The 15,458-nt window shown below is 41.6% G+C and overlaps 1 protein-coding gene across 13 annotated transcripts in view; it reads left to right on the forward strand.

Annotated features, from left to right (window-relative positions):
• The window catches only part of LOC310890199 (netrin receptor DCC-like), a 418,983-nt gene that overhangs the window by 178,398 nt on the left and 225,127 nt on the right, over window positions 1-15,458 (forward strand). For all 13 annotated transcript variants that reach the window (XM_083818911.1, XM_083818905.1, XM_083818910.1 and 10 more), the window contains 2 exons: window positions 10,796-10,946; window positions 11,321-11,457. In XM_083818911.1, the coding sequence (XP_083675037.1) occupies window positions 10,796-10,946; window positions 11,321-11,457 (288 nt within the window). The remainder of the gene's footprint in view (window positions 1-10,795; window positions 10,947-11,320; window positions 11,458-15,458) is intronic.

The raw sequence follows: 15,458 nt of genomic DNA on the forward strand, positions 1-15,458 counted from the left end.
GAACCTTATTTCTCCAGCTTTCTTGGCTGAAGTTAAGACTGCCACAGAGCTTTTTGTGCCACGCAGACCTGGAAGAGTTCTCTCAGCCGTCTCAGAGTGTTATTTTGCCATCCGTCTGTATTTCTGATCATTTGTGGCTGGGTTGGTGCTTCTTCCTTTTCACAGCTCTGGCTGTTAACTTTCTGAGAGGCTAAACGGCCTCTCACGCTGCCTGGGGGGGGAGAGGGGGAATTCACATCCGTTTGTCTCTTCCCAGCATGTTCGAATTTTATACCAGAAAAACACTGGAGCAAATAATGAGGAAAATATATAACAGGGAGCCAGCGGAGTCCGTCAGACTTTGGCTTAGGGCAAGCAGCACAAGGCCTCATTTCAGGATAATGCGAACAGACAGCAGCTCTTATAAGAAATGAGTGGTGTTCCTGAAAAAAAAAAATTCAGATCTTATTGAGCCTCTTGGGAATTTGGTTCTCGTGTGCACGCTTTGATGGTTCAGAGCTCTCTGATACTTTGCTGCTAATTCAGCCTCTCCTGTTTTCACTCGCTGGCAGAAATCTATCTTCAGCTGCAGCTTTCCTCTTCTGTAATTAGCGAAGGCGGTGTTTTTTTCCCCTGCTTAGTGCAAAAACAACAACAAAAAAAACTTTTTTTCAAAAGGCTTAGGTAGCACATCCCATCCCGGTATTTTTAAAATGTGCCTTCTCCGCAGCTGGCGGTTATGATCTGCGATCGCAAGATCAGAGACGAGAGATGCTGTGAAAACACGGCACCTCTGCAAGGACGTGTGGCAAAACTGGCTGCGATCCTGGCAAATAATTTATGATCTTCTTTCCGTGTTCCAAACGAAATGTAAGAGAAAACGAGGGATAAACATGAAAGCAGTCTTTCTTTCTTTTTTTTTTCATTTCAGTCGGAGTGCCTGTGGCTTAAGGATTTGATTTGACGTTGTGGTGGGTCTGGAAATATCCGCACCTCCTCTTGGTAGAAACATTTGTCATCCGATGTGATAGAGGTTAGCAAAACAAAATGTTCCGATGAAGGGATTACTGATCTCCTGGGGGGCAAGGGGAGGATTAAAATTCACCTTACCTGACTCAAGCCTGTTGTTTCTCTGCCCTTGTAAACTGAAGAGTGATAAGCCTTCGACCTCTGTTACCAAAGAGAAGTAGCTTGGAGGTGCATCGAAGTGTCTAGCAGGTAGGGCAAGGCACTTGGCAGGAAGTTTTTTTTACCTTGAAAAAGGCACTTCAGCTGTTTTTTTTTTTTTTAATCAGTTTCAGCATTCAGGGACTGGCTCATAAAATACTTAGCTCATTCTGTATAAGGCTACCAAAATTACAATGCCTTTTAAAGCTTTCTGTATTTCCTAGACACGTGGGTCTAGCTCTGCCTTCATCTGATCGGATGTCTCTCTTAAGCCCTGAGGGTAGTAGAGGGTGATATTTTGTGATGCTTCCTGCGTGCTTGTGGTGGATGGCCTTGGCTGGCTGCTGTCATCCCACCCAGCTGCTCCTCAACAGGATGGGGACAGAAAACAAGAAGAAAGGATGCCCGCAGATAGGATTGGTCCCACGGGGATCCTGGCGCAAGGTAATGCCGTTTGGAGAATCACGTTCATTTTAAAAATGCACGTTTTCACCTTTTTTTATAGAAGCTTTCTTTTCCTTCGGGTTCCGAAAACTTAGTCCCAAGTGAAAACTTTCAGCAAGTACTGGAAAAAAACGAGGAAGCACGCATTCAAATAACTGCACGCACTTACCTAATTAATTTAGAGGGAACAATACTACTGTACCAAAAAAAAAAAAAAGCAAAAGATCTCATACAAAGCAGTGCTAAGGAATTAATTTATAGCCAAATTTGTTGCTTCTGTGAATTAGTTAGCAAGTTTCTTTGGGAGGTCTGTACGCTTCAGAAATACAAACGACGTTCGAAAAGGGAAAGTTGAGCAGTTTGGTGCCTCAAAGCCATTCATTCTCTATTTATAAATAATAATCCTGCGCTTATCAGGAGCCATCAAAGCAATCTGCCACCGTACTATTGTCTGCCGTGGACGTTCCTTCTCTCTCTCTGAGCTCGTCTGCTGAGCTGCAGTGCAAGATAACAATAACAACATCATGTAATTCCTTCGTTTTTAACGCAAATCGAGTTGGGTTGCTGTAGCTCCTTCCTCACCGTTGTGCTTCCGAGGAGAGAAGGGTAGAGCAGCGACGAGGACGGGTTGAAACGGATCCCTCAAGGTCTTGAGACAGAATTAGGAAGGAGAAGTTGGTCTTGTGTAAGTAACACTATCTTAGCTTAAATTTGGATGGTCACGTACATACAGGAGGCATCGTAGCTGGGGACATCCTGTTTAGTAAATGTCCATATGGGAAAGGAGAGGAGTGGGATGTGCTAAATTCCATTCTTTGATAGTTTTTAGCTTAATTTTGAGGAAGGTCTGCTTAAACCCGAGCACACAATCCTGTTGAAGCCTCAGTTTCTTCTACAATACCGTGAGGCTGTGCAAAAATCAAGATTTTTCTCATTCGTACCCAGGCTCTCTGTTTGGCTGTACGTTCTCTAACTGCCAATAATTGCCTAAGTCAATCCTTTCCCTTATTTACACATAACCTCAGCAGCTAGCGCTTAACACTGTTTATTCTTTCGATGAAAACAGATTTCCAGGAGATGTGGCCAAACACTCCATTTATGGATTTTATTTTTTAATCTAACCATCTTCATCCTTATGTTCTCCGGTGCCCATTTCCTGCGGGGATGCCTTACCCTAATTCTGTTTAGTGTGTATATAGTATCTATATTTTATATAAATATTAGATATGTACAATTATGTTGTATATACACAAAAATGACAGCAGGAACCCTACTCAACAAAAATCTACTCTCAAACCCAAGATATTTGTAGATGCGCGATCTGTGGGAGTGCTGCATCGTACCAGAGATGGGTCCCCTCCCCAGAAAGGTCAGGATCGTGGTATAAGCTGAACTCCCACCATGTGTATTTGCACGCTCGTTTACGGGCACGCAAGTGTGCAAAGCCTCTGTTAGAGCCCAGGCTGCTCTGGGGAGGATTTCTGCCGTGCGAATACCGCCTAAATAAGAGCTTCCCGCTCAAGGTAGCAGCTGAGGGAGTGAGTGTTGATTAATAATAGTTCAGCAAAGAATTATGGTATTTATTTTCCATAGCCTGCCTTTTGGTAAACACATGGGAAATTTGTACTTTGTCCAGGACATCTTTATAGAATTGCTGTTATTGCAGTCTGTAAGTACGTATTTTGGGGGAAAAGGGCTCTTTAACCTGCAATTTTTTATAAGCCATATAAAGAAGTAATGACTGGAAACCTGCAACTATATTCTTGCAAGCATCGAGAAGTCAAACACTTAATTCCAACGGCTGTTACTGGTTTTGCTTAAGCATGTGATACATTTTCCATCAGCTGCATTTAAATCAGGGTTGGATTTGCTTCAAGAGAGCTTGCGATAAGGGTTCAAAGCAGGAATTGATGGTAAAACTTGGTGTGCGCTCAGCACCCGGTCAGGCTGGATGCTGATAGCTGCTTCTCCTCCTGCTTTCAAACCAAGCAACAAATGGATCAGATGCCTCGGCCTGAGCTGTGGACCAGGCGTGGGTATCGCTTGCGCTGCTCGTTTGGTATCTTGGCTGATGAAGGTTTCATTTCCCTGTTATTAGGAGAGGGCCCTTTGGATGCTGAGAACATCCGTATCACACCTGCACCAGACCATGCCGCCTCGCTTAGCACTGTTGCAATTACTCTGCTTATTTTTATTAACAAAAGCATCCAAGCATCCAAATACCAAATTTCCCACGTATAACAACTTGCCGAGTTGGAAGAAAAAAAGAGCAAGCAGATGGAGGCATTTACAGTCAGTGTACCCTCTTAGAAGCCGATCTCCAGATCAGTGCAGTCACAAGAACAATAATATCTACTCAAGAAGTGTGGTCTGCTCAGCACTCCCAGGCTAGCTGCCAGAATAGTGGTTTTATTTATTAAAAACACGCAGATTTCAGTGATTGTTCTAAGTGGGATTGGTTTTAGCGCTTGATTGCGATGCTTGAAGCATAAGTTTAGGTTTGGACAAGGGTCTGAAGAATATTTTGTAATGTGCATTTGAAAGAATAAGCTGTTACTGGAAGATTTTTGGTACACAATTAATGATATTAAACTAGATTGAGGGTGCTGATGCTGTCAACTAGTGGGCCACAGGTTGGCTTGCAAGCTTGGTGTACAGACGAAGGTAGTTCACTGTAAATTTACCAAAAACTTGGCTCTAAAAATGCGGTCCACGATGGATCCCAAACACAGAATTCCCCTTTTAGTGCGGGAACAGCCTTTGCTGAGATTTATTTTATACTAGGTAGTGGCTCTAGATTTTTTTGATACAGAAAATTGATTAACGCTAATAAACCATTAGTGACTATAACTATTATACACCTGTGATCATCAGAGGTAGGGATTCATACCGTTGGAGGCGATTTAAGGGTTCTGCCATTTTATGAACTTCCAGCTTGTTGTATTTAATTGCATGGAACACTTTGCTTTCTTCTCTGGCCATTAGCCTAATTTGCCAGTGAAACGTAGACAATTCTTTAATAGCCACTGCCTTTTGTAAAGCTCTCTCTTAAACCAAAAGAGCTTCCCCCGTGCAGGAGTTAAATTAGCAGCCTGAGAGAATTCAAGTGGAATAATTTGTATGGTTATTGTGGGTATATTTAGTGTTTATTCAGCAAATAAAATACTGAATAAACACACAGAGAGAAAAGGCAGTCTTGATTAAAGCCCTATTCCCACCCCCCAACAGTGTGGTTACAAAAAAAAGTTCGAAACATCTGAACATCGGAGCAAATAATCTGGTAATAGTAACTGTGAGTTGAAAAACAGGATTTTTGGAGAGCTGAAGGAACCAAAGGTGTTGAATTAGTAATGTTCAGGGTACAAACATTTTTCAAACATATATGAATTTATTATAAATGGGTGGAAGAGTTGGAACTTGCTTCAATACTTCTACCTGCAAGGCAGGAAAACTCAATTATTTTTTTTCTAAACCAGTATTGGAAAAATGTTTGTACTTATGGCATTGGTTATTCAAAAATATTCCTTATATTTAAAAATGCAAAAAGTTGTTTTATTCCAGGACTGTCTTGGGGGTTTTATAAAACTTGTGCCTCAGACATCTTCAGGTCATTGTATCCAGGTAAAAAGTAGCTCCCAGGGGAGCAGAGAGATTCTCTGGACCATTAATTGTTGACCATAAATTTTGAATACCGAAGTTTCCCGAGGTCTAGGAGAAAACTAAGGGAGCTAGCGATACTAAAAACAAATAGATCTTTGAGTTGATGATGGACCATCAGCCTGTCATCTTTGAGAGACGAAATAATGGTCAATGCAATTAAAGTTAGTCTATATCAGTGTATGAAAACCAATGAAAAACATTTTTTGTTGATTTTCATTGCTATAGTAGATTTCTGGGGGGATTTCTGCTATGCCTTTTCTCTAGGAAGTCAAATGTCAGTGTGGTATCTATACGATAAATGGGATTTGTAGTCATTACGTTTAAAATATAAATGATTACTGAGCAGATTTTTTTAGTGGGAGTCTTCACTAAGAGCCAGGGATATATTCTTTATCGTTTATTCTCTAATATACCATGTAACAATTCTGTTCAAGAGTGGAGAGAAAGGAAATCTCCTACCGAAGACATATTCACGTATCAGGTGAGGAGTTGTAAAGAAAGTGGGTCACTATGCAGAGGTTATAAATGGGGAAGAATTTAGAAAAGAATATTTCACTGCGACTAGTCCTGGGGTCCACATCATAGGAGACTAGGGGCTGGAGCAAGCAGTCCTGTGGCAAACGTCTTGGAGGTTGATCTTGGGTACTCAGCAGAACAAGGGTGAAACGCTGCTGGGGGAGAGGCTGGCTCTCCTCTTGAGTTGTATTCCTAATATTCATAGGGCTGCTTCTAAAATCTTATTAGGTTCTTCTCTGAATTCGGTTACTACGTGGATCAAACCACTGCTTTTTAATTGCTCGTGTCTTTGCTTCTCAAGGACGATGGAGGTCTAAAACTATGTCTGCCAAGGCTCTGCTGCTCAGCTGAAAGTAAGAGTATAAATGTGTCCTTTCTTTTTTTTTGGCTCAGCTCTGCTCATGCAGTTGCGGAGTAGTTCTTCATTCTGCTTCTCTAAAACTTTAATGGATAGAGAGAAAGCTTCCTGCTTTTGTCTTGTAAATACAAAACACCCGAGTCCCCTATCTACTCCTAGAGTAATAAATCTTACATTATTCTTTCACCTAGGAACAAGTAAAGGAGTGTAAATATTTTTGTCTTCATTATGGTTGAGCAAAGTGAGCGTCGCGCAAGAAGTCATCGTTAAAGCTGCAAACAGGACCCCTGATGTACGGTCCTATGTTCCAGCAGTGACTTGGCACATTTCTCCTCGCGCTTTAGTTAATGTATTTTGAAGTTCCTTCAGGAAGAAGAATGTCTTCACACCCTGATGCGTGTCAGTGCTAATGTTACAATCTTTGCGTCCGTAATTCTTTTGTTTTCTTGGTCGTGTCACATCCTACAGCCCTGCTGAGCCGGGTTTGCGTTGCTTGGGGAGGGCAGAAAGGATGGAGCAGGGAAATGCTAGAGGGGGTTGGGAGACGGAGGCAAAAAAAGGAAAATCTCCAAGTAGTGGCTGCATTCTGGTTATACATTTTAATGCATTCTGTATATTGAGAGATTGGTATCACTTTAATGACAGATTTCTCTAACACTGTTCGCCCATAACCCTTGCTTTCTCGCTGGGATTAAGTGTTCAGCCTCTAGGCGTGATGGGGAGATCGGGTCGGGGAATTTTGCCGGCCTTTCTTCACCGACAGGAGAGAGCAAAATTGGGTTTTAGTTGGTCTAAATCTTTATCTCGTTTAATCGAATTTAGAAATGGGACTATGAACACTTAGAGGTATTCCGTCACATCAGTGTCACATTAAAGGCATCTCACTTCTGCCATTTGCAATATAAAAACTGCTGCAATAAACATAAAATCGTACTGGCCGAGTCCAATATTATCCAAATACGCTCAGAAAAATTTCGTGGGTATGATATGATGGGAGACTTTTGTCAACGGAATGTTTACAAATGCACGTTGTAGCACCAAATAGCTTCGTATAGTCAGATGCTGTACAACGGCACGCAGCATTTTTATGGAAGTATTTATTTGTTTTAATACGCTGCATAGCTAAAATACTGCAATATAATGGGTTTTTCTCCTTGTGTGCCGGAGAGCTGTATCTGCAGAGCTGAATCCGAGTGAATTCCTTGCAATTTCATTTTTCCTCTAAGATGGGAATAGGTTGCATCTGGAGATCCATTTGCTTTAGACCAGTTTGGTATGAGCATAAATACATCCTCAACCCTCATCGCTGCGTATTGGTGCAAATCTGAGGTTTTGTTGGGAGCGATCAGTGAAGGAATAATGCTGATAGTGTAACAGCAGCTATGCCTTTGACACAAAGAAGAAAAAACTAATTCAGGACCTTTCCATGTTGCTGAACGTGCATAGGTCTTTAGTTGATTCACAAAACATCTCAACTACTTCATTAACCATCTATAAAAACGAGATAAAATGACTTATCCTAACAAGGCTTGATGAAGGCATTTCCTTCTTTGCAAATAGTGTGTTAGACTCAGCTATCAGGGTAATGGGGATAATCAAAATCATACACACATTTGCAAATCCTATTGTAGTTTGAAATTTCAACTATGTCATCGATTTAACGAGCATGGAAAAAGTGTATATATGGTGGCACCTCGTTACTCCGCATTGTGTGCTCAAGAAAAATGTTATATAGGAAACGAGAGGTTTTGCTTGGTTTTGGGGGAAATAAGTTCTTACAGCTCACTGCTTCATAATTAGTTTTAGGTAGATCTGTTTGTTCTTAAACGCTAACGTGTAGAAATATGCTAAAAACAACAGTATTAAATGCCGGCAACGTGATGGGCTGACTGCAGGCTGGGAGGTTGATGTAGCGTTTGCTGCCGGCGTAGGTGTGGGTCTGGCAGCGATGGGGCTGTATGGCCCGGCAGTGGGGGCAGCTCACTGCATTGTCCCAATCTGGAAATTGGGTTCTGGGGAGCAGGATCAGGCCAGGAGAGAGCCTCTGGGTTTAAAAACAGCAGCAACAACGATAAAACAAAACCATACGGCGAAGCACTTTTGCAGATTGGGGTGGGAGAAATGAATCAAGTGCTTCGCTAACGGTTTCGGGAGCGTAGAGAGAGCAGCTTTGTGAGAAAAAGAGCAAGAGGTGTCCTGGCACGTCCCCGTTGATGGGGGCATCGCGGCGTTGGGTTCAGGCCACAAACGACACGCTCGCGCATAAGAGATGAAATCGTGGCTGGAATGAAGTCAATGACTCCGGCGGAGCCAGGGCTTCAGCACAGCACTTTGTCCTTCGCCGAAGCTGGCCCGTAGCTGGTTGATTGTGTGGGCTTGATTATGGGCTATGAGTACCTTGTCAGGGAGAATATACTAAGTGCTCTTTAATCAGCTGGAGAAGGGCATAACGAGAACTTTGGTATCTTGATAATCAAGACTGGATGCCCTCTCGAAGAATGCGCTTTATTCGAACATATTTTTGAGCTCAGGCTGGATGTAAATCCATGGCCTGTGCTCTAGGAGAGAAAAGATTTAATGACCATTTAATCTTAAAATCTCACTCATTTTTCCTTTCTTTCTGATGTAAAAATATCATTTGATAGACTCTTTGTAATGAGCTGGGAACAACTGGTTGTACTGGTGGAACATTCAGCACTTTTATCAGACAACTCAACCCGATCCTGAAGTAGCTCTGTCGTGCCATTAATCCATATTTTCACAGGGTTTACCCAGTACATGTTTAGTGATATTTTTAACCCCATTTCCAAGTGTAAGAGGATGTACAGCATCATTTGTATGATCTCCCTCGTGCCGAAGCTCGCAGCCCATGGTCTGCAGACCTTTTGGCCGATGACTTTTTTTTTTTTTAAGCATTAACACCGTCCTGTTGTTCAAGATTTTGGTTCTTTGAGAAGAAATCGCGGATGTCTGCATCTACAAGGACGTCCTTGGATACTCTTCCCAAGTATCCATGTGGCTTTTCAGCTAGCAGCTGTATCATTAGAGAGGTCAGAGAAGTTCACGTGCAACCCAAGGCGTTTGTGAATCCTGAAGGGAGCAAGAAGCGATGACACCGTACGACTGCAGAGCGTGGCACCCTCCCTCCTCCGGGCACTGGCATGTTTGTAGAGCAGAGAAGCAGCTGGCGAGGCACTTCTGGGGCACAGGTGGCTGTGAGAGGCAAAAGGAGCTGTCCTAAATGAGAATAAGTTGGACAAAGAAGGGATGAGAAGATTTGTGTGTATTGCAAGAGGTACTGGGCAATTCATAGACCAAAGGCATCGCAGTGACCAGCTGCTGTGGTTTGACAAAGCACTGGGCAGACATTTGCTTCCATCCCCCCACACCTCCATCGGTGTGTTATCAGCATAATTCTCCTCCTAAAACCAAAACACGGCACCATACCAGCTCCTAGGAGGAAAATCAACTCTCTCCTAGTCAAAACCAGGACATCAGGTAGGATGTCTTCACAGATTGAAGCTATTGAATTGTGCGCGCTAACTTCTGCGCCAGGTGTACTTCTGATGGCTGGAAACTGCTCGTCCATCTGGTTCCAGTGCGAAGTTGAAATATGCCGTAGTAAATCCGTCAGAAATGCACGCGGTTACTTACTGTTTCTTTCTACTTCTACGGGAGAACCAGTTAATTACTTGGAGATGATTTTGGAAGATCTGGTAGCTGTTAATTTTGGTAGGAATATTCATTTATATTGTGTAATTTTTATGTTTGTGTCAGAAACAAGGAGTAATGTTTGATGGCTGTGGTCCAGCACATTTGCTTCAACATCTGCGATAAGAAAATGAAAGCGTTTTTTAGAGGAGGAACAGACTCATGTAAAAGCAAACAAACCCAGCAGATCTCCTTGGCGTATGGCTCTGCTTGCTGGTATTTCAGATGCCACGGGTGGCATTTGGGGCCAGCTCGTTACCTGAGTGTGGGTGTCTTAAAAACTGTCCGGTTGGTGCTGACGGAGAGATTTGGCTCACCCTAAGACGTGCACCCTGAACTTGGCTTGGTTTTATACATGTAAGTGTTTAGGGCCATCTGAGACGGCCTCAGACACGTGGCATGTCCACGTGGACACCTTCTGTAAGGGAAAGGGTAACTTGGGGCACTGATATTTCTCCTAATTCCTTTTCTGTTCAGGCTTTTCAAGTTATTTCTTTATGTGCTGTTTTCCTTCACTTGAAGCTTTCCTCCTCTCTCCTCACCATATTTATGAACTTCCCTCTTCCAACTCCAAAACAGCGTCATTAATCCAGTACCACTTACAACCTCACATACATCTCTCTTTTCCTACCGCGGCTGTGCCTCTTCCTGTGGCTTTCCGAGCCCTGGCTTTAATACCAGGCTATAAACAGTCCATTCTCACCTTGCTGAAAGCTGGTATTGTTCCGCCTGCAAATTGCTCCCTTGGTTCAACGCGTAAGTGGCTCTAGGATTGTGATTTGATACGCTTTTTATGTCTGTACTATGATTTTCTATTTTTTTCCATCAGTAAGAATCTGTGAAAAGTGTGGTCTCTTGGGGCCGTTATTGATCAGCTGTTTTATATATGCCCCATTCCCCAACAAAAAGAATGTCTTTTTTTTTTTTTTTTAAACTTAACTACCTCTTTTGCTCTTGTAGATCCGGATCTGCACAGGCAACTATTTTTCCTGCAGCGCCCGTCCAACGTGGTGGCCATGGAAGGGAAGGATGCTGTTTTGGAGTGCTGCGTCTCTGGGTACCCCCCTCCCACCTTCACGTGGCTGCGAGGAGAGGAGGTGCTCCCCGTCAGGTAGCTCACCCCTTCGTGCCTTTCATATCATAACATTTACCTTGAGCAAATTAAAGGCAAACCACTGAGTAATGCTTGAAGTTCAGTGGGGTAGACTTGGAGGCCGTGAAATTTTCTCCTAAATATTAATGACACTGGCCCAGTTTTTTACCTGCCAATGTAATTAATCTCTACACCAAATCTGAGGGTGGAATTCGATCATAAATGTCACCTGCTACAACAGATTATTAGGCTGGTATTTAAAACAGAAGTGTAAAGTTATTAACAGCAAAAATCGCAGCTGGGAGTTACTTGTGGAATAATTTACGACGTGTGTTTTGCTGGATAGAGATCCCATCTTAACGCACTGCAAACGTACAATATCAATGTTTCAGGTCCAAAAAGTATTCATTACTGGCTGGCAGTAACTTACTCATATCAAACGTGACCGATGATGATTCAGGGACATACACGTGCGTCGTCACCTACAAAAACGAGAACAGCAGCGGCTCGGCAGAACTGTCAGTGATGGGTGAGTACGTGAACTACTCCTGCTTTGCTTCTCCAGGAATGTTTCTAATCATTGCCTTTTTCACAATGGCTTAATTTCCATAACTCCAAGTAATTGTAAACTGTATAATTCCTTCGCAACAATCAGGTATTTACACCCATGGAAACCAAATCCTGTAAATCTTTGGATACATCCTCTGTGTCCTATAGCCTTGCTGTTGCTGAGTATCTTATGGTATTGGATGCTAAGTGCTGTAGTGTTCTGTAAATGGTCCTTCCCTCTGTTTCTGCTTCCTGAAGCCTTATTTCTGCTATTAAAATGCATGTCACTGCTGTGCGCAGTGAGAAGTACAACGGGTGAAAATCAGGTCTGTAGCTGCTCGACAAGTGCGCCCTGTTTTCCTGGTTGGGTCTGCAATATTATTAGGATCAGAAACAGGGCTGGTCCTTCAGGGTGCGTGTGTGACTGTCAATATATTAAGGTAAGAAAAGTCAGTGTATGTTAGAGTATTTCCACCAAAATATCGAAAGTTCAAGTAAACTTGTGGAAGTACTCGCTCAGCAGTGATGGTCTGAGGGTTCCTGTTGTTAAATGTTACGGAAGCACCCTCCTGTCCGAACCTGCTTTCTCAGATCTCAAGTCACACATCCCTTCTTCGTGGCAATTATTAATGAAATAGGAAATATATAAATCTGAGAGCTGCCTTTTTTCTATTTTCTTCATTTAAACCCTTGAGCAGTAGCAGAGTTACCTCAGTGTTGTTCAGTCAGATCTAAAATATTACGTAGTTGATTCTTAGTCAAACAATAATGTATTTCAATGTGCTCTTCATTTTACATTCTGACTTTAAAGCTTATGCATAAAAATACTTTCATTAGTGAATACTGCCTTAATTTGGATTATAGGATATTCAGTGCTTGTACAACAATATCCTTTTATCTAGCTGTAATAAAATATAATAATTGCTGATGATAGAGGGTTCAGTTCTGTTTCTTTGGGTACGTTAGCAGAATATATTGTTTTACTGGGTAAAAATAAAAACGTGGATTTATTATTGCAGAAGTTCAACTTGGGAAATTGTTTTCATTATAAGGAATTATACAAAAAAGGCAGGTGACTTCTTGGGCAATGTACTTGTCGTACTGAAAGATGTTGAGTTCAAATCCAGAGTGCAGTGGGTGACTGAGAGTTGATTGGGAAGTAGAAGTTAGATTAATATTTCTCCCCAGCAATAGAGTATCAGTATCAATAGCAGTATCTCTTGGTAAGAGCAACTGTGGCTGGACGATCGTTGTGTTGATTCTTGCATAGATTGTTTCTGGCCATGTGATTCACGTAAAAATTAATCGGAATTTTGCACCTAGGTCCTTTGTATACCTGTTGAAAAATTTATTCCTGCCTGCATTTGGTGTTTAATGTATCTAGCCATAGCTACATTATGCCTTTTTCTGTAAGTGTCATGTAGAAATTAAAGGCGCATACATTTTCTTGAGCGTTCTGAGAGGTATGTGATGGCAATATGACACGACTGCAAGGTCGAATACAGAAACGAAAAACTTTAACAGGAGGAAACGTAATGCCAAGATAGTACTAAGAATGAACCTAGAACTGCACGAGGTTGAAAAACGCCACAATTGCTGACTCTTTGCAATCTCAAGAGGAAGCCAAAACTGCATTGCCACGGCACAATTCAATTGTACTCTGTGTTTGTATTATATAAAAGAAGCAGTTGCTATGAGCTGTGTTGATTTTTTTCTTTAAGTTCCTTTTCACATATGTTAGCGAGGAATTTACAAATTCGGAGCAGATAAAAAGGGCACAATATTTATGTGCGTTTCTTGTTTTCATGAGTAAATCATTCCTTTGTGACAGGCAACTGAAAGCGAAGCGTCGTGTTCATGTATGTTTGCATTAATAAGCAACTGTTCAAAGGATTCAAATGTTATTAAGTGGCTAAAACTCAGCAGATGACGATGACAATCCCCTGATATCTGTCTTTTTGGAGCAATATAGCAGGGCTACAAATCTGTTTATTTGTTGAATCCATCCTTACCAGTAGGAAACTCTCAAACGTACCAAGTTTCTCATGTAATTGTTGTAGCTCGTAAACAGAACAACAAATTGATAATTTTATTTTTGTTGTGCTAGATGCAAACGGAGATATGTTTCCTTAGAGTTAATACGCTCGTTTAGTTAACAAACTGTAAATCGCTGATCTGCGTTTTGTTGCCAAACTTGCATTTTTTAATATTGATGTAATCCTTTAATTATTGAAGCATTTGTAGTGCGAAGAGGGATAAACGAGACGTGGAAAAAAAAAAATCAAGTCCAATAATTATCTCTTCTGAAGTCTATCTGGGTAGACGTCAGATCAAAGTTAGTTACATCACATGGTGGCAAGATGCTTTTGATCTTTAAAGTAATGAGGCTGTTTGCAAGAAACGGAGTGTACCGCGCAGTGGAATTCCTTAGTTCCTTTCAAAAGCTAAAAATAACTTCTTTATTGGACATAAGCTTAAAATTGCAAGGTGTGAATGAATTTGCAAGGAGAGCTGATAAATTTTGCTAAATCGTGATTTTGTAGCGTGGCCTTTTGGCAATATTTTAGCCACGTCTCCCTGTGTAATGAATATTAAAAGGTCTGGTGCAGATTACCTTTTTAATATATAAATCATCTGCGTGCTCAGTAGCTTTAGGGAACTTAGAGTTTAAACAAATGTTTGAAGATTAGATGTATGAACGAGACTCAACTACAATTCCTTTCTGCGTATTTTCTAACTTTGAGAAGTGCCTCTTTTTTTATTTTTACACCCTTTATGTCCTCAGAAGGGTTTTTGATGTTTTTTTCCATGTTTTATTCAGCAAGTCTGCTGTTTTTGGCAAAGAAAACACCCTACCTCAGTGGCCTAAATGTTCTCAAAGTGACATAAATGTAGGAAAAACTTTTCTATATCCTATTTCGACATACTCAGCCCATTTTGGTGGTGGGACTTATTTCTGGGATTTCAGGTCCTGGTGGAGTTTCAGAATGGAATTCTGTAAAATTTTTGTAGATGGTCGTAAATTTGTATGATGAGATCTGAACGTCTGTGAACTTTTTCTCCCTGCTTACTTTTTGGATTGTCCTTTGATTGCATCAAAGAGCAAGCTGCTGTTATAGCTGTGCCAATACGGTAGGGGAAGAGCGCAGCGTCTTCTGAAGAAAAAAAAAATGGATCTGACATGGTGTTTGGAGGAAAAACTATTGCTAAATTTTACTATGCATCCATATGTATAAGGTATAAGCAACTTAAAAAATACTTCCACACTGCAGTCATCTATACAAATGCCTTTCACGAGGGAGTTTTTAGTATGGAGTGTTTATAGCACTGGTTTCGTTTTGCCACCGCGGAAGAAAAGCTACATCAAAAGTAAGGTTTGCTGCCGTGCGAGAAGTGGCTTATGAAATCACCTAGGTCTTTTTGACAAGAATGAACGATTGTAAGCACTCTGCATCTCAGTCAAATCCGTTTTTTTTCTTGTTTTACTTCGAGCTCCGCTGCATAAATTCCACCAGCAAAATGGATATCGGGAGATCAAGGTCGTGGGAAGTACTGAATAAAGCGGGCATGGATCACGTTCTTGTGTGTGAATCACTTAGGTAGAGAGCAGCATTGAGAAGGAAGCCTGCATCACCGTAATGTGGTTTGACAGAGCAGTGAAAGCCTGAAAAATGAGTAACCTCCTCACACTTCCTTTGAGTGCTGCTTAAGCTAACGTTGCACAAACGCACGAGTACTGAAAGATTTGCAAAACCAGTTAGAGACTACTGCTAGTATTCAGTCAAACCCAGCCTTGTACCCATCGTAAAATGATTTCTGAACTATAGCAGATGATCCACTATTACAAACCGCAGAGAAGCGGATGGATCTTCACGGGGTTAGGTGTTGCAGCAGCTCTACCCAAGCTGGTGAACCCTAGAAAACTGATTTTTGGGGATCTGCTCCTTTGTGACCCTGCACTGTGGAATGGGTTAAACTTGC

Source organism: Anser anser, assembly GCF_964211835.1.
Source record: "Anser anser genome assembly, chromosome: Z".
Classification (NCBI taxonomy): domain Eukaryota; kingdom Metazoa; phylum Chordata; class Aves; order Anseriformes; family Anatidae; genus Anser; species Anser anser.